Source organism: Hemitrygon akajei, chromosome 23 (assembly GCF_048418815.1).
Source record: "Hemitrygon akajei chromosome 23, sHemAka1.3, whole genome shotgun sequence".
NCBI classification, from domain to species: domain Eukaryota; kingdom Metazoa; phylum Chordata; class Chondrichthyes; order Myliobatiformes; family Dasyatidae; genus Hemitrygon; species Hemitrygon akajei.
In genome coordinates this window covers 52,833,011-52,851,942 of record NC_133146.1, presented here as the reverse complement: position 1 = coordinate 52,851,942, position 18,932 = coordinate 52,833,011, and the positions used below count along the sequence as shown (strand labels likewise).

General features: G+C 40.9%; 1 protein-coding gene across 1 annotated transcript in view; it reads right to left on the bottom strand.

The window, feature by feature from the left end:
* The window catches only part of LOC140715442 (uncharacterized), a 166,391-nt gene that overhangs the window by 124,428 nt on the left and 23,031 nt on the right, over positions 1-18,932 (bottom strand). The window contains exons 5-6 of the mRNA XM_073027634.1: positions 6,487-6,715; positions 3,035-3,255 (exon numbers count right to left, since the gene is read on the bottom strand). Of these exons, the coding sequence (XP_072883735.1) occupies positions 3,035-3,255; positions 6,487-6,715 (450 nt within the window). The remainder of the gene's footprint in view (positions 1-3,034; positions 3,256-6,486; positions 6,716-18,932) is intronic.

Genomic DNA, 18,932 nt, shown 5'->3' with positions numbered 1-18,932 from the left:
GGTGATGAAGGTTGATTTGTGCAGTTGTAGCCAATGACATCTTGTCATCTTTCTACACACAATCCAGACATATGATAAAGTATATTTATCAACCTGAGGAATGACAAAGCACACCCAAAAGCTGTGTGGAGCCATGGCTTAGTTTCCTGAATCAATTTGGTGGAGTCCTATAATGTAATAATCTAGAACCTTAGAGATTGCAATGGAATGCAGCATATCTTTGCTTTAAGGAGTGACCTTTTCTTACAAACAGGCTGGGGTCCACTAAGACAACTAGAAAAGCAGCAGCAACCTGAAAAAACTGACGTCATTACCAGCTAGAGGACACATTAGTGACACTCTTGTACAGAGGCATCACTTAACTGACACAAATAGATACCTTTTAAAAGTTGGTATCTACCTGGATCTCTTTTAAAAACCCCAAGTAATTCTGTTCTTCTCTGGAAATTCTCTCCTAAGATTTGGCCTTAATTTGACTTACCCTACCTGTCGAGTTACTGATTCTACTTGACACCTCCCCAAACTGCAATACCACCCACAAGCACTGATTTGATTATATCCCTAATTAATGACATTGTTCCAAAATTAAGAAGAGAAGTTCTGACAAGCAATACTATATTCTTATTCCATGGACTAACAAGGCAATTTTGTACCTTCCAGTGAATCATCTAGCAAATCTCATCCCTTCCACACCAACACTCCTACCACAGATATTCCCCTGTAGATGACCCTAGCTCTAGTTACTTTAACCATAAAATAACCTAAGCACAGATCATCTGCCATCTTTTATTTGCTACAACACCATGCCCCAACCCAGCATATGCCAGCCTGCCGTAGGCTTACCTGATCCTCCTCAACGAAGGGGCTTGACTGTTCAGAATCTATGCAGGAGTGCACAATGCCATCCAGCTGTAAGCCCATGAATAAACCAAATGTTGGCAAATGACCAACTTCTAGAGAACATGCTTCTGGAACTGGCCAGATGTGCTGTGATGCATTTTTTGGCTCAGTATTTGTTGACAATCCTCTATTTATTCGCAGTAGGTTAAGAGGAAAATGTGGAATGTCTCAGTGACACTCATATTTTTGTTTAAATGTTTGTTATTTTCCAACATGTGTATGGGTACATACATAGATTCTTTAATGTTGTCAAAGCTGCGGGAGGTTATGGGAATAAGCTCCCACTACCTATTAAATGCTCCAAATGGCATGCATCTCAAATAGCCTCTGACAGTCAAGTCCAGCTCCTAAACTACACGCATGGTTTAGCTACTAAGCCCAACAGAACCGTTTCTACTGACAGGAGAAGGAGTAAAGGCCTAAGATTGGTGCCTTAAAACCAGTTGCTTCAGGCAGTTGGGGCTCACCAGCTGTGTTGGCAGCTCATCTTAGAACAGAAAAACTCTGAACTCAAACCTCTGCTACCTTGCAGCTGTATCTACTCACAGGGAAGGCTTTGGGAGTAAACCCCGAGGAAAAATCTGGAGCTGGGGTCCCTAAGGCAGTCTTACGTTGAGGTCAACACTGACTAGCAACTCCTACGACATCACTGGTGCCAAACTGTATTGATCGCTGCTGTTCCTTTAGATTCATCAGCTGTGTGGAGAGGAGGAGCCTGTTGGATGGGTAACAGCTTGCTCTCCATATCGTACTGCCCTGACTTGTGTATCATGTAAACAGCTAGGACACAACATCCATGGTCAATTCTGACCAATGGAAGGCCTCAACAGGTACATAATACAGAGGCAACAAGCAGCTGCAAAGACTCCTTTATTTCACATTAAAATGGGGTTTCTTTTAGCAATGGTATAATTCTTATAGCAGCATTAACATATTTACCTCAAAATCACAATTTGGTTTTTGGTGTGCATGAACCATGATTTTAACATTGCCAGAATATGACCAGGAAACGTCAACGAAGCTATTAATGTCAGTGCAAACTGGATTATTTTGTAAACCAGTTTGCCACGTTGAAGCCTCAATATATCTTTCATGTTTAACAGTATTAAATCTCAGAATGACATTACACTGTCACACTTCAGTGGAGCATTATGAGAAATTACAAGTCATTCTGTTACTGGACTCCTTACAACAATGTACTCTGCATGCGAGATTTCATTTTATTTTATCATGAGCACACTCTTGGTAAAAGCTGGGTTTAACATAGGTCATTATGTTTCACAAAGATTTACAACTGGAATGTTAGTTCTCAAGCATTGCAATTTGCTCATAAATCTCTACGTTGTGGAATAATGGATTTATAGCACCATTTACAAAGCTTCACTTTTTGGCAGGATACTTCTGAGAGGTTAATAGTTACCTGTCCAAGGAAGCAACTAAGTGACTTACAGAGAATCCACAAATATATGTTATAAAACTTCAAATCAGACTGCTAGCAAAGATCAACTGTTGTGAAATTAGTTCACAGGTTATTCAATTCTACTTAAACTGATACCAGAATAAAACTATTTAATGTGTCCATTATGAATCAGTTATTTTACAGAAGTTCTTATTTCTAAGAAACATAACATTTGTGTACATCAATTGAAGACTGACAGATTATATGCGATTATTGTTCAAGTCCCTGAATGTGACTCCTAAACCGGAGTGATTTAGCCATGTAATGCACATCAATCTATTAATGCAAGGTGAAAGCTAGGTCAAGAGGCATTCCACATCTCTGGATGAATGTGATTAAGTAATAGTGATCACTATCTATAACAGAAAGACCAATTTAGAATGGTGTCTAACATCACTCCTCACTTATTTGATTTTATTTGCTTCTTGAAATCCATGTACCAATCTAAATTTGAGATTAAGATTGGGGACTGTTTTCAGATATAAAAAAACAATTCTGGAGGTGTAACTAAGGTCACATACAAATCATGTCATTATTTCCCCATGCCTTCTCTTTATCGTCAACTGAATGAGGACTTGAATTAATTACAATATGGTGACCTCCACTGTATATGAAAAGTTTATATTCAGAATGGAAGCAATTTAAAAAACCTAAATAAACAATATAAAGGCCTACCTGTGGCGAATAACCTACAAGGGCCCAGATATATCCAGTAGTCAAATTCCTCTGATGTGAAAATTCAAGTTCATCTGTCTCATCTCTATTCACAGCAATATGTACACAGCCTTGATAGTCACCTATCAACCGCTGTCCTCCATGTAGGTCCAAAATGTCCCATGTGCCAATTTTACCAAGTGCCATCGTCAAGTCATTAATGTGACGGAATGATAAGTGACCTAAACATGCAATGAGAAAAAAAGTGCAAAAATCAGAAATTTTTAAGAACAGAAAGTTCATTTAATTTTATTTTTTATCCTATATATGTTTCCTGGACAACTTTAAATCTTAATATACAGTGAATTCTAATTAATTGGGACATATCAGGACCAGACTATTTTGGCCCAATTAAGCAGTTGCCACAATTAGCTGAAGTTTCATGAAAATAGTTAAAAAGTTATTAAAACAAAGACAAAACATCATTTAAATGAGAAACAAATAGTGAATTTAAATGAAATACAGAAGAACTTAGAACACTATCATTACTACTACAGTACTATAAAACTGTGTTTTAGATTCTAATTGTTACCAACAGAGGAATTCATCCAGTGCACCTGTACACTGCCACATTCTTTTGATTGACTGTAAGTGAACAAAATAAACGGAGACACCTACTGAAGATAATGGACTGCCTTCATACAATGCTATTGACAACTGCATTTTCCAAACCTTCACTGTCATTTTAACATTCAAGATGACTGCCGAAACCTTCAAATTTTTCATGGTACCTAACTTGTTGAAGTAGTGAAATCATTTCATTTTCACTTCTGGCATTTCCAAGTCTGAATGCTTGAAACCACAATAAGCAAAACAGTTCTGAATTGTCTTACTGTTTATTTCTTGCCAACTATCAGTGACAAAAATCACTTCTTTTTGAAAGCAAGCACATGCAACAGATGCTATGCTATGCTATGCAAAAACTGTAGTGTCTAATGGTTACAGAAGTGCATACAAATTACACTAGTTAGAAACTGTTTGTCAACAGTCTCCTGCCCCAATTAAGAGGCATAGTGTCTCAAATAAGCAAAGGGAGTCTCAGCTATTTTCTCAATTAGTTTTCGTTCTTTAAGCATGGCCCCAAATAAGCAGCTGCCCTGATTAACCGATAGCCCAATTAACTTCCTTCGACATTCAATCATCTTGCTAGATTATCTGCTGTACTCTTGTTATTTAAGAAATTTGAAATATAACTAGGGTTATGCTCCAGATAAATGTTAAATTCATTTATTGCATTTCTAGTCAGAAAACTGTGTCATGAAGTCTAGCATAGAATCACAACTAGTTTCTGAATGACTACTTGGCAAATTGATAGTACATTATGTCTTTTCTGTAGATTTACATCTATGATAAGAAAGTCATTAAAAGATTGTCTATATTTTCCCTTATAATAAACATTAACAGATGGTATTTAGTATAAATTCTAATGATACAATATAAAAGACTTTTACATACATATATACTTCTGTTTTGTAGAGCAAGAGAAAAGATTATTTGCAAGTACAATACCACAACAGTATAAGTCTACCTACTAAATAAAAGACAATGGAATTTGAGATAAGGAATATTTGCTGTATTTGTTAAAAATTAAGATGAACACCATTTTGCATAGTATAGAAAGTATATCATATAAACTGTAATATCAGAAACTTATCACTGGTAAGCTGAGCCACTATATTCTTTGTAATAAAGCAATGTTTTTTTTAAAAAATAGGATATCCAGAAATAATAAATTCCTAGCTGAAGCACTCTCTATTCTTTTAAATAAAATCTGATAGCATGAGGCAGTTTCAATTTTCTTGGTCACTTTTAGTTAAGATATGTCTTGTGGGGATGGCTTTCAGTTACTCAATTCAGCAGTGCAAATAATAAGTGCTTGAAATTAGTCTGCTGGCAAAGCCAAAAACAGCCTACACTAACAGAATATCCAAACTGAACAAAAATTCTTAAAGGAAATGCCTTATGCCTAGCTTGCTGGAAGCCTCCTAAACTGCTGCATGTTATTGTTGTTGTTGAGTGCCGTCAACTCATGGATAGTGTAGCTGTCCACATGATTTTCATGGCAGATATGGAAGTAGTTTGCCAAGCCTTTTATCTGCACAGATACTGTTGTTGCTTATGATAGGACCTGGCTGGATTCAAATTCAGAACCATCTACCTTGAAGGCCAATTCTGATGCTATTACACCACCAACCGGTCCAGAATATCTTGGCCCAATTAAGTTGCTGCCACAATTGGCTGAAGTTTTGTGGAAATAATTAAAAAAGTATATAAAAAAAGACAAACTACAATTTAAATGAGAAACAAATTATGTATTTAAATGAAATATAGAAGTACTCCGTTACTATCATTTCTACTACGATATTACAAAAGTGTGTTTTAGTTTCTAATTGTTGTCGACAAGGAATTTACCCAGTGCACCTGTATGCTGCTGCATTCTTTTGATTGACTGTAAGTGAACAAAATAAGCGCAGGCACCTATTACAGATAATGGTCTGTCTTCATACAATATTATCAATGATTGTATCCTCCAAATCTTCACTTTCATTGTAACATTCAAGGTGGTTGCCAGTACCTTGAAATTTGTCATTGTACCTAACTAGACTTAATTTTCACTTCTGGCATCTCCAAGTCTGAATGCTTGAGATCGCAATGAGTAGTTCATACACACTTGTTCCACTCAGTTGGTGGTATATACAACTTCAGTTTGAGTAATCTGAGACTCTTCCAATTTTTGCGAGGTTAGTGAAGATTTTGAAGAACATACAATTATCATGTTCAGCTACTAAGAATCAGAGTGATTCATCTTATTTTGTTTGCAGTAACATTTTTTGTAGCTACTTGTTCAAATCAGTGGCTTGCATAGCCACTTTAGACAGAAGTTAAGACACAGCTGAATTGCTCTGGGTTTGAAATCATATCTAATAAAGCAACTGGGTTTTTACAATTTTCCAGATGTTTCATTATACACACTTCTTTTCCTAGAATTATTTGGGGCAACTGAACCAAGCTTCTCAGCTATCACAGAAAGATTTAAATTTGTATATCAAGATAATAATTAAGTCTCTAGGCTGCTCACATAACTGTCATGGTTAATCAAGCATTATTTCATTTTATCTTAGCAGTCATAATTTTGTTATTTTTTAAATATTGCTTTCCTTATTAGAATTAGCATTTTTGGGGTAATGTATTCTATTAACTACACATTGAAATTTTACCTATCTTCAAATTTCAAGTATTTCTGATAATATTTAGGGATTTATTTCAATTTTAGACTAATTGAAAATCTAACAAGGTGAAGTGAGATTAGTGAGACCCTAAAGCACTGTGTACTCTTTATAAAGTGCTTTCATATTAGTCTCTATCGTACTACGTAAGCAGTAAAAAAAAATTAAATTTGCTGCAGTACTCACCAGACAACCAATGTGGTATAAAAATGTTGGTCATCCATGACATATAACCTTCCTTGAAAGAACAAATAAAGGATTCAACTTTGTGTGGAGCTACGATCTCATTTATCTGTGACATTTCTGGGTCCAGTTCACATACAGGATTCAGAAAGACTACTCGTGGGAAGAAGGCACTCTGGCGAAGGCACACACCATTTTTCATTAAGTGATTCCACAAATTTAGTGTTTTCTTCTACGAAAGATTGCAAGAGAAGGCAAGTGATTAATAGTTAGTGGGCTTAGAACATTAAAAAAAACACAAAAAGATAGCTTAATAAGGCTTTCAAAACAAAAGAGATATAATTTATGTATGTGTACAAAATTACAAGTTAAAAATAACAGATCCAAGGCATGAATGCAAAACCAAGACTAGGAATAGTACAACAGAATAGAGCACTGAGATCCAAGCATCAACCCAGATTAATAGCAGGGAAACCTTGTGGTTCTAACTTCTGTACATGAAAAATGAACTTGGGCAATCTTAATCCTATTCTTAATGCATGTAGTTCCAGAGATCAAAATCATATAGCTCAGGTGCCCAAGACATTTGCACGGTATTATATTTTGTTAACATGGAGCGGAGAATGAGTTTATAAATCCGACAGCAGCAAATGATGTTGGGAGTAGTGAGGGTGAAGCACAACAGGAGGGGTGAAGGACAGGTGGAAGAGTAGGAGTGCCGGGGCTGATGTGGGTACAGACACCAGGGAAGACCCTGAGACACCAGGCAAGGTCATTTGATTCCAAATAATTGGTTTATTGATCAGAATGTCTCTCTGGTGTTTCCCATCAACTCACCCCTCCCCAGTCTCAGTCTACAATTAAGACCCATATCAGATTCAGGTTTATCATCACTCACATATGTCATGAAATTTGTTTCTTTTTTGCAGCAGCAACAGTGCAATGCAATAGATAAAATTACTACAGTGCTGTGCAAAATTCTTAGGTACCCTAATATGATCTTGGAGATCTAGGTCAAAATAGACTTCATTATGTCTTAAGAACATGACCAAATGGCTCACATTAGAACAGTAAGTACATGCCATGGCTATATCAATCACCGATGTCCACAGCATCAAATCTGATAGAGTAATTCCTGAATAAATAATGAATCTAGATGAATCTGTGATAAGATGCCGAAGGCTAAAAAATACTACGTTGTTTAGCACTTTTGCAGAACAATAGCATAAACGTTTTTATGTGTAGTCACCTATTTTAGTGCAAAGCATGAAGACAAATGAATATTTTCATTTTGAATGCAGAATCAGCACAAGGTTACAAGCATAAATGTTCTTCTGTGTATATCACATAATGATGAACAAACAAATCAATTGGAAGACATGAAACAAGCTCCTCAATGGGACAGTTAGTTTATCATGTCTTACATCAGAAACTTAAGTACAATTCCTGTTTGTCTGATTATTTTGATCCTTAATATATCTACAATAATAAAATATACCTCCTGAAATTAATTATGAGCATATTCATGACCATTATTTAACAAACACACAAGTGATTATGGTTAAAGACTTCAATTGTCTGGATGACCATGAAAAAGGAGTAAGAATTATAATCACAAAAATAACTTGCATATGACAGGATAAGGGATCAGTTTATACCATATGACCAGCACATGGAGAAAGGCATCAGATGAGCAATGTCTCTAAGATGTTTATTTAGGAGGCAGGTTTGTTTTGGAGCTGTAGAGTACTGATCATTACAGCATTACTACATATATCAGATTTCAGTTTAATTTTAGTATGTAAACATTTCTTAGAAGCTTCCTTACTTTCATTGCAATAAAGAAGATTGAAAAGGCAATCAAGATGATAAGCATGATAAATGTCAAATATTAACTCTTTGTAATTCACAGGTTTCTTATTCATACAGCGTAATTCAACATATGCAGTGCCTTAAAAAAGTATTCAGCCCTCACAACTGTTGTCACATTTTGCTGTTTCAATTCCTAATTTTAAAATATGTTGAAGTAAGATTTTTGAGCTAATCTACCAAACATTGTGCATCATGTCAAATTGAAAGAAAAATTCCAAAACTTCTCAACAATTTGCTAAAAATTTAAAACCAAAATTGTGAGGCTGAGAAAAGTATTCATTCACTTTGTAATTACTACCCTAAATGTCCTCAGACAATATATTACCTTACCAACTCACACAATTTGTTAATGTTGAAAACTGGAGGATCACCTGTTTTCAATGAATTCATAAGAATAAATACCCCTTCTTTCTGTAAGGTCCACTAGTATGGTGGATTTTCAATAGACCAAACCAAAATGAAGACAAAAGAGCATTCAAATCAAGTAAGAATCAGAATCATGTTTATTATCACCAGTATATGATGTGAAATTTGAATTTGTTAACTTAGCAGTAGTAGTACAATACATGATAATATAGAAAGAAAAATAATTAAAGTATATATGTATATTAAATAGATTTAAAATTGTGCAAAAACAGAAATAATATATTTTTTAAAATATAAAATGGGTTCACTGTCCATTTAGGAATCACATGGCAGAGGGGAAGAAGCTTCCTGAATTGCTGAGTGTGTGCCTTCAGGCTTCTGTACCTCCTTCCTGATGGTAACACCGAGAAAAACGGATGGGAATCAGTATGATAGAGCTGAGGATGAGCCAGCAGGTTTACAAGTAGATGATGGATGTAACATGAATGCAAGGAAAGACAAGCCAATGATTGGATATAAATGCAGATAGAGCAAAGAGTTAAATTGTACCACAGACACAAAATTCAAAAGGGTGAAGAATTCAGGAAAGGCACTGTATTTAAATGTGCGAGGCATTCAGGATAAGGAGGACGATTTGTGGCACAATGAGAGATTGGTCGGTATGACTTTGTGGGCATCACTGAGTTGTGGCTGAATGAAGTCCATAACTGACAGCTTAACATCAAAGAATATACTTTGTACCAAAAGGACAGGCAGGAAGGCATAGGCGGTGGTGTGTCTCTGTTGGTACAAGATGGAATTAAATCTTTAGAAAGAAGTGAGATAGGGTCAGAAAATGTTGAAATGTTGTGGGTGGAGTTAAGAAACTGCAAGGGTAAAAAAAAAATCATGGGAATCATACATAGGCCTCTAAATGGTAGCCAAAATGTGCGGGCTGAGATTGCGAAGGGAGCTGCAAAAGGCTTGTAATAAGGGTAATGACACAATTGCAATGAGGGACTTTAATATGCAAGAGAATTGGGAAAATCAGTTTGCTGTTGGATCACAAGAGAGGGAATTTGTTGAATGCTACAAGATGACTTTAGTGCAGCTCGTGCTTGAGCCTACTCGTGGAAAGGCTATCTTAGATTGAGTGTTGTGTAATAACCCAGATCTTATTAGGGAGCTTAATGTAAAGGAGCCCTTAAGAGACAGTGATCATAATATGATTGAATTCATTGTGCAATTTGAGACGGAGAAGCACAAGTCAGATGTCTCAGTATCAATAGACAATAGACAGTAGGTGCAGGAGTAGGCTATTTGGCCCTTCTAGCCAGCACCGCCATTCACTGTGATCATGGCTGATCATACACAATCAGTACCCCGTTCCTGCCCTCTCCCCATATCCCTTGACCCCGCTATCTATAAGAGTTCTATCTAACTCTCTCTTGAATGCATCCAGAGACTTGGTCTCCACTGCCTTCTGGGGCAGAGCATTCCACATATCCACCACTCTCTGGGTGAAAAAGTTTTTCTGCATCTCTGTTCTCAATGGCCTACCGCAATAAAATTACAGAGACACAAGAGAGGAGCTTGCCCAGGAAGACTGGAGAAGGATACTGGCAAAGATTGCAGCAGAGCAGAGATGGCTGAAGTTTCTAGTAATAGTTCAAAAGGTGCAGGATAAATATGTCTCACAGCAGTTGTTCTCAAATGACAGGGGTAGCCAACCGTGGCTGACAAGGGAAGTCAAGGACTGCATAAAAGCCAAGGAAAAGACATACAAAGCAGCAGAAGTGAGTGGGAAATTGGATGATTGGGAAGTCTTTAAAATCCAATAAAAGGCAACTAGAAAAGATACAAGAAGGGAAAAGATGAAACATGAAGGCAAACTAGCCAATAATATAAACCAAGACATAAAACCAAGAAGGAACTTGATGATGGTGAGGACAATATGAGTGAGGTTGATGTTCTGGAGCATGTTAATATTAAGAAAGAGGAGGTGTTGGAGTTGTTAAAATACATTAGGACAGATAAGTCCCCGGAGCCTGACGGAATATTCCCCAGGCTGCTCCACGAGGCAAGGGAAGAGATTGCTGAACCTCTGGCTAGGATCTTTATGTCTCGTTGTCCACGGGAATGGTACTGGAGGATTGGAGGGAGGCGAATGTTGTCCCCTTGTTCAAAAAAGGTAGTAGGGATAGTCCAGGTAATTATAGACCAGTGAGCCTTATGTCTGTGGTGGGAAAGCTGTTGGAAAAGATTCTTAGAGATAGGATCTATGGGCATTTAGAGAATCTTGGTCTGATCAGGGACAGTCAGCATGGCTTTGTGAAGGGCAGATCGTGCCTAACAAGCCTGATAGAGTTCTTTGAGGAGGTGACCAGGCATATAGATGAGGGTAGTTCAGTGGATGTGATCTACATGGATTTTAGTAAGGCATTTGACAAGGTTCCACATGGTAGGCTTATTCAGAAAGTCAGAAGGCATGGGATCCAGGGAAGTTTGGCTAGATGGATTCAGAATTGGCTTGCCTGCAGAAGGCAGAGGGTTGTGGTGGAGTGAGTACATTCAGATTGGAGGGTTGTGACTAGTGGTGACCCACAAGGATCTGTTCTGGGACCTTTACTTTTTGTGATTTTTATTAACAACCTGGATGTGGGGATAGAAGGGTGGGTTGACAAGTTTGCAGACGACACAAAGGTTGGCGGTGTTGTAGATAGTGTAGGGGACTGTCAAAGATTTCAGAGAGACATTGATAGGATGCAGAAGTGGGCTGAGAAGTGGCAGATGGAGTTCAACCCGGAGAAGTGTGAGGTGGTACACTTTGGAAGGACAAACTCCAAGGCAGAGTACAAAGTAAATGGCAGGATACTTGGTAGTGTGGAGGAGCAAAGGACATGTGGGGTACATGTCCACAGATCCCTGAAAGTTGCCTCACAGGTAGATAGGGTAGTTAAGAAAGCTTATGGGGTGTTAGCTTTCATAAGTCAAGGGATAGAGTTTAAGAGACACAATGTAATGATGCAGCTCTATAAAACTCTAGTTAGGCCACATTTGGAGTACTGTGTCCAGTTCTGGTCGCCTCAGTATAGGAAGTGAGTGGGAATAAATAGGGCTTTTTCTGGTTGGCTGCCAATGACCAGTGGTGTTTCTCAGAGGTCAGTATTGGGACTGGTACTTTTCACATTGTTTGTCAGTGTTCTGGATAATGGAATTGATGGTTTTATAGAAAAAGGTTTGCAGATGATACAAATGTAACACTCGTTTCATCTAGTGGCTTAATATAGGGGGTGATAACCCCTGCCCAGCCAAACTTAAGAAATCTCATTTGGGTGGATGCTGTGCGATGTGTCCAGTTACAAATCAGTACCCCAAAATAACAAACAGTACACAGTATGCGATTAAACGATTAAACTTTATAACTCTGACTTTGACTAAATGGTTAGTAGAGAAACAAAACATAGAAGGGCCCCAAATCTTATTAAACAGTTTGTGCACAAAGTTGGAGCTCACTCAGTCGTCCTTCTTCCACCATTGGTCTCCCCCGAGCATCGCTGACCTTCTAACCCTCGCTCTGAGTTCACCCCGTCCAGCAGTCTACCAAATCTCTCCAGTCACGTCTTCTCTCTTCATATCTCTCTCTCCCTCTCCCTCTGGCAAAAGCCCACAAAATCAACTGGTTCCAGATTCACAAGACAGGGCAACAAAATCCTGATTGGCTACCATGCATCCACAGTCCTGTTGTCTCCAGCCTTAAACCCAAACATTGCTGCTACAGAGAAACCATTACTTCAGCAGTGAACATTACAGAAAAACCAATACATTAGTAATGAAACCTTACAGCGTGTTACTCTCCCCCCACCAAATTTGGTCATGTCCACATGACGTTGAGATAATTCACCAACCCTTCCTGCAAAACACAAAGCCTAATCTAGGTGCAAAGGGCAGTGACATAGCTCCCCAAAACAGCAGAGATCACGCCCTGTTCCCCAGGTGCAACATAGGCCAACCTATCTGGTGGTCTCCTGATTCTGAGACATCCGTATCTCCTCACCTAACTCCTCAGGCTCAGACGCTACTGGGGATACTTAGGGCTTACTTGGTGAGTCCTCCCCCAATCTATCACTAATGTCCCCCTGCAACTCGGAGCCCTCTGTCCCGTGTCCAGGCCCCGCTTCCTCTCCTTCAGAGTCCCGCTGTAACCCAGGCTGCCCACAGATAGCGGCCCCTCCCACTTCACCCGACTCAGTGGGAGAAGGGCCAGGAGTCTCTGCCTCAATCAATGGGGAGTTAGTGAACGGCAGCATGTACCACACATCCAGATCATTATCCTCCGAATCAGTATTCCTCTCATGGGTGGGGCCTGGCCCAGCCTCTCCTGCTGTGGGCCCTACAGTCACCCTGCATTTTCACAGAGTCCTTTTACTAGGTGTAGGCTCCAAGTCAAGCTCTAGGTCTACCTGCACCTCTTGTCCCGGGGCAACAGGTGGTTCCGATGGAGAATCTTGACAGGCCCATTCCCCTCCTCTGGTTTCACCTGGAAAACTGGTAGGTTTGGCATCTGACTCTCCACCACATACGGTGTGGCCGCCCAGCAGTCAGCCAATTTGCGCTTTCTAGGTAGCCCCAAATTCCTTATGAGGGCCTGGTCTCCCGGCAGGAGTTGGGAGAACCTCACCTTTTGATCATACCTCCTCTTATTTTCTCGATTCTGCTTGGCGGCCGTGACCTCAGCCAATTCATAAGCCCTTTTCAGCTCTCTCCTCATATGAGACACATATTTCAGATAAGTTTTCTGTGGTAACTTACCCATGTTAGTCCCAAAACAAAGGTCAATGGGCAACCTCGCCTCACACCCAAACATCAGATAATATGGTGAGTTTCCAGTAGCTTCATTTCATGTACAGTTGTAACAGTGAACTAGATGACCAATATGTTGACTCCACCTGCTCTTCTTGCTGATCTCCAGGGTCCCGAGCATGTCCAGCAAGGTCCAATTAAACCTCTCAGGCTGGGAATCGCCCTGCGGGTGATAGGGTGTGGTCCTCAACTTCTCAACTCCAAGCATGCCCAGTAACTCATAGATGAGTCTGCTCTCCAGTCCCATCCCTGGTCACTATGTATCTGCCTGGGAAGGCCACAATAAACAAAATACTTCTCTCATAACACTTTTGCCACCGTAGTTGCCCTCTGGGCATTGGTAGGAAAAACCTGGGCATATCTGTTGTAGTGGTCCGTGATGACTAAGACATTCGCCATGCTGCTGGCATCGGGTTCTATGGGCAGGAAATCCATACACACCAGGTCCAGGAGGCCCTGCACTCTGCAAGTGGGGAAAAGAGCTGCCTGCATAGGCAGTGTCAAAGGCACAACTTTCAGTATTCTTCAACCTCCAACTTCATTTGGGGCCAGTAAAACCGGTCTCTGAGCAATCCATAGGTCTTTACCACCCCCAAATGTCCAGAAGCATCAGGAAGTGACTTCAATGCAATCGTCCAATACTTCTCCGGTAGAACCAGCTGGCAATGCCGAGGTCGGTCCGGGGGTGACGTGACCCGGTATAAGATCTGGTTCTTCAACTCCAACCTAGGCCATTCTTTCAGTAATGGAGGCACCGAAACGTGTTTCACCTTCTCTGCCCGAGCCATATCTCCCTTTTTAACCGCAGACCAAATAGTGCCGATGCCCAGACCATCTCTCTGAGCAGCTGCCACTTCCCCAGAACTCAATTCCGGCAGCTGATTTGTCTTCAGAGCAGTCAGGTTACAGTAAACTTGGGGTATGGTGTCATCAGAAGCCCCCAATTGATCCACTGCTTGATCCTGCCCTTCCATTCAAGAACCTCGGACACTCCCACATCGGCCTCCGAGAACTCCAGTTTCACTGACAAATAACTGTCGTATGGATAATCACCAGCACTGAGACCCTAAATCTCCAGTGCATTGAATGGTGTCAAGCGTAAATGCTTCAGATACTGGTTGTAAAACGACCAGTACAGTAACGTGACCTGCAACCTGGTGTTGAGTATGGCTTTAGTGTAAATACCGTCTATCTGTAGCGACACATTGGAGCGTGGTCCCACTAAGCCTTCGGGAAAAGGGTCTTTTGCTTTCGGGAGTTCCCTGGTACATGGCTGGGAACGTGTGTCCCCCCCTCAAGAGACAGTAGGCCATTCCCTCACTGGGTCCCCTCTAAGTTTTCCCAATGACTCTCCCTGCTGAGGTACCCAGGGGCTCACTCTCCTTCTGGCGTGACACCTGTTGCCAGCAGCCCTCAGCATTGTTTGTTCCTTTGGGGAATCCGCCCCCCGATCAGCTCCATCATATGGGGGGAGTCACACCCGCTGATAACAGCTGACATACCTCCATTCTCAACTCTGCTACAATCTCCTCTGCCGCTCCCCGGGGTAGGCTATCTGTGGTCACTTCGCCGCAGGTGTCTACTATCAAGGACTGTACCCTGCTGACTGAGTCCTCCTGCGCCTCCGCCGCGTTCTGCTCTTCCCATACCTCTCTGATCAGCTCAACAAAAGATGGAGAGGGGTGCGTCTTATGAGACTGTCAGAGACCCCACGCAATCCGGTCATGGGACTGGGCATCCCTGGCTATCTGGTCCATTCCTAATTGATCCAGCTCAGCCACCTCAATGACCCCTCTGCACCACAAGCAATTTAGCTGCCTCTCTAGCCAAAAAAATAAAAGCAGAAAGCTTCTCCCCCTTCTCCTGATGCATGTTTTGAAACCCCACCAAGAGCTCCTTTGGGCTTTCAGTCAGACCAAAAGCATTGTCCAGTGCTTGCAGATAACTGACAGCTGTCACTACGGGATAACTTAACCTGGCAGTTCTGACAATGTCAGCGGCCCGTCCATTCAAACTTCCAACCAATCTCTGTCACTTCTCATCATCTAAGCACTGCCACTCATCTAACAACTGAGAAGTCCGTTCTGCCCACATCTCATACTCCTCCTCCCCTTTAGGGGTGGGCATTATTCCACAGAATAGGGAGAGTCTGCCATAGCTGGGACTTTGAATTTGATTTTTCTATTTATTCGCCAGAGAGATAACGGCGGATACTACCTCAGAATCCTCACTCTTCTGGTTTTCTTGTACAGACCTGGATCACCAGGTGTAAATGCCACAGATCTAGCCCTCATCAGACAATGAACCTCCTGGTTCATCCATGGCTTTTGGTTTGAGAATGTACAGCAAGTTTTCGCAGGCACACAGTCATCCACACAGGTTTTAATGAAGTAGGTAACAACACCGGCATACTCATCCAGATTCAAAGATGAATCCCTGAATACAGTCCAGTCCACCAATTCAAAGCAATCCTGTAGGTGCTCCTGTGCTTCCCTTGTCCGTACCTTCTTGGTCCTCACTACTGGTGCTGCAGTCTTCAGTCTCTGCCTATACTCAGGGAGTAGAAGTACAGCTAGGTGATCAGACTTCCCGAAGTGAGGGCGTGGAATAGCACGGTAGGCATTCTTGATGATGGTGTAACAGTGGTCCAGTGTGTTGTTTCCTCTGGTACTACAAGTGATTTATTGTTGGTAATTATTTAGTGACTTTTTCAAGCTAGCCTGGTTAAAATCCTCCAAAATGATGTTGAAGGCATCAGGGTGTGCTGTTTTGAGCATGTTAATCCCATTGCTCAGATCATCTACAGCCTGTTTGACATTGGCCTGAGGTGGAATATACACCGCTACCAAAATGTTAGCTGAAATTTCCCAGGGCAGGTAATATGGATGGCACTTAATTGCAAGGTATTTCAGGTCTGATGAGCAGAATTGGGACAACACTGATACATTTGTGCACCAAGTTGAGTTGATCATGAGGTGTACATCTCCATCTCTGCTTTTGAGAGACTTGACAGTCCTATCCTGACAGTGTATAGTAAACCTGTTAATCTGAATCACTGTATTGGTAAAGAAAGGGTTAACCAGAATTCCATAACACAAAAGACGCAAGTGATCCTATTGTCCCTCTGACACAGCTCCCTACGTCTGAGATCTTCAATTTTTTTTACTACAGACTGTATGTTTGTCAGCAAGATAGTCTGTATTGGGAGCTGAAAACCCAATTTTCTTAAAAGCACCGTATCCCTGACTGGCAGCCACATTTCCTACATGGAGTCCTGTGAAAAGTACGGCCACAGTCAGCATTGCTTTCATCTGTTTTAAGCAGCGATAGATTATTCAATCATATTAAGACATCTTTATTAACTGTACAGATATTGGAAACAATGTGATTCTCAGCTGTATCAGGCTTAAACTTTAATACTTAATCATATCCATTGAGTTGTGCTGCACAAGATTGCCTTCAAGGCCCCAGAAGTAAAAAAAAAGGGAAATTTATTAGGATAAATAATAATGGAGAAGCACAATTCTAGGGAAGGGTATAAGACCATCTTATATGCACTGAACATACTTTGGAGCTCAGTACAGTCCATCGTGAAACAGTGGAAAAATATGAAACCACAGCCACACTGCCTAGGTCAGGCTGCTGCTCTAAACTTAGTCGTCGAAGAAGAATGCACTTGTAAGAGAGGCAACTGTGACGACAACAGTCAATCTGAGTGAGTTGCAGAAGCCAGAGGCTGCAACTGGAAATGAAGCTAATGTCTTCACAATCTGGCCTACTGAGTTCGTCCAGCATTTTATGTGTGTTGCAGCATCTGCAGATGTTCTCTTGTTTGTGATATCCTTGTCCGTAAAGACTTCCTAATGTGTCATTTAGAAGATACTGTAAAAATGTGAAAGCATGACTTGTGGTCAGATGAGACTGAAGTGGAACTATCTGGCATCAACACAAACTGGTACATGTGGTGTAAATCTAATACTGCGCCATCCCTTCCAGAAGTATCGTGGAGACAGCATCAAGTATGGTGATGCTTTCAGCAGCAGAGAATAGAAATCTGATTAGGATTGATGGGAAGATGAACACTGCTAAATACAGAGATCCTGGATTAAAAACTTGTTAGCTTCTGTCAGGGGAGAATCTGACAGGGGAGAAAGCTGTCTTTCAGAAGGACAATGACCGAAAGCACACTGCCAGAGCAACTATGGAGTGGTCTCAAATGAAGAACATTGACATCCTTGAGTGGCACAGTTGGAGTCCTGACCTTAACCCGATCTAACAACTCTGGCAAGACCTTAAGGCTGCTGTTCCCCACCACTCCCCAACTAACCTGGCAAAGCTTAAGTAATTTTGCAACAAGGAATGGACAAATCTTACTCCATCATGTTGTGTAAAGCTAATAGAGACTTATGCAAAAAGACTACTGGCTGTAATAGAACATTTGGAGAGGCATAAAATGATCAGGAATAGTCAGCATGGCTTTGTTAAAGGCACGTTGTGCCTTATGAGCCTGAGTGAATTTTTTTTTGAGGATGTTGCAAAACACGTTGATGAAGGTAGAGCAGTAGATGTAGTGCGTATGGATTTCAGCAAGGCATTTGATAAGGTACCTCATGCAAGGCTTATTGAGAAAGTAAGGAGGCATGGGATCCATGGGGACCTTACTTTGTGGATCCAGAATTGGCTTGCCCACAGAAGGCAAAGAGTGGTTGTAGACGGGTTATATTCTGCATGGAAGTCGGTGACCAGTGGTGTGCCTCAGGAATCTGTTCTGGGACCCCTTCTCTTCATGATTTTTATAAATGACTTGGATGAGAAAGTGGAGGGATGGGTTAGTAAATTTGCTGATCACACAAAGGTTGGGGGTGTTGTGGATAGTATGGAGGGCTGTCAGATGTTACAGTGGGACATCGATAGGATGCAAAACTGGGCTGAGAGTGGCAGATGGAGTTCAACCCAGATAAGTGTGAGGTGTCTCATTTTGGTAGGTCAAATATGATGGCAGAATATAGCATCAATGGTAAGACTCTTAGCAGTGTCAAGGATCAGAGGGATCTTGGGGTCCGAGTCCATAGGACACTCAAAGCTGCTGCGCAGGTCGACTCTGTGGTTAAGAAGGCATATAGTGCATCAGCCCTCATCAACCGTGGGATTGAGTTTAAGAGCCAAAAGGTAATGTTACAGCTATATAGGTTCTTGGTCAGACCCCACTTGGAGTACTGTGCTCAATTCTGGTCATCTCACTACAAGAAGAATGTGGAAACTATAGAAAAGGATACAGAGGAGATTTACAAGGATGTTGCCTGGATTGGGGAGCATGCTTTTTAAGAATAGGTTGAGTGAACTGCCTTTTCTCCATGGAACGGCAGAGG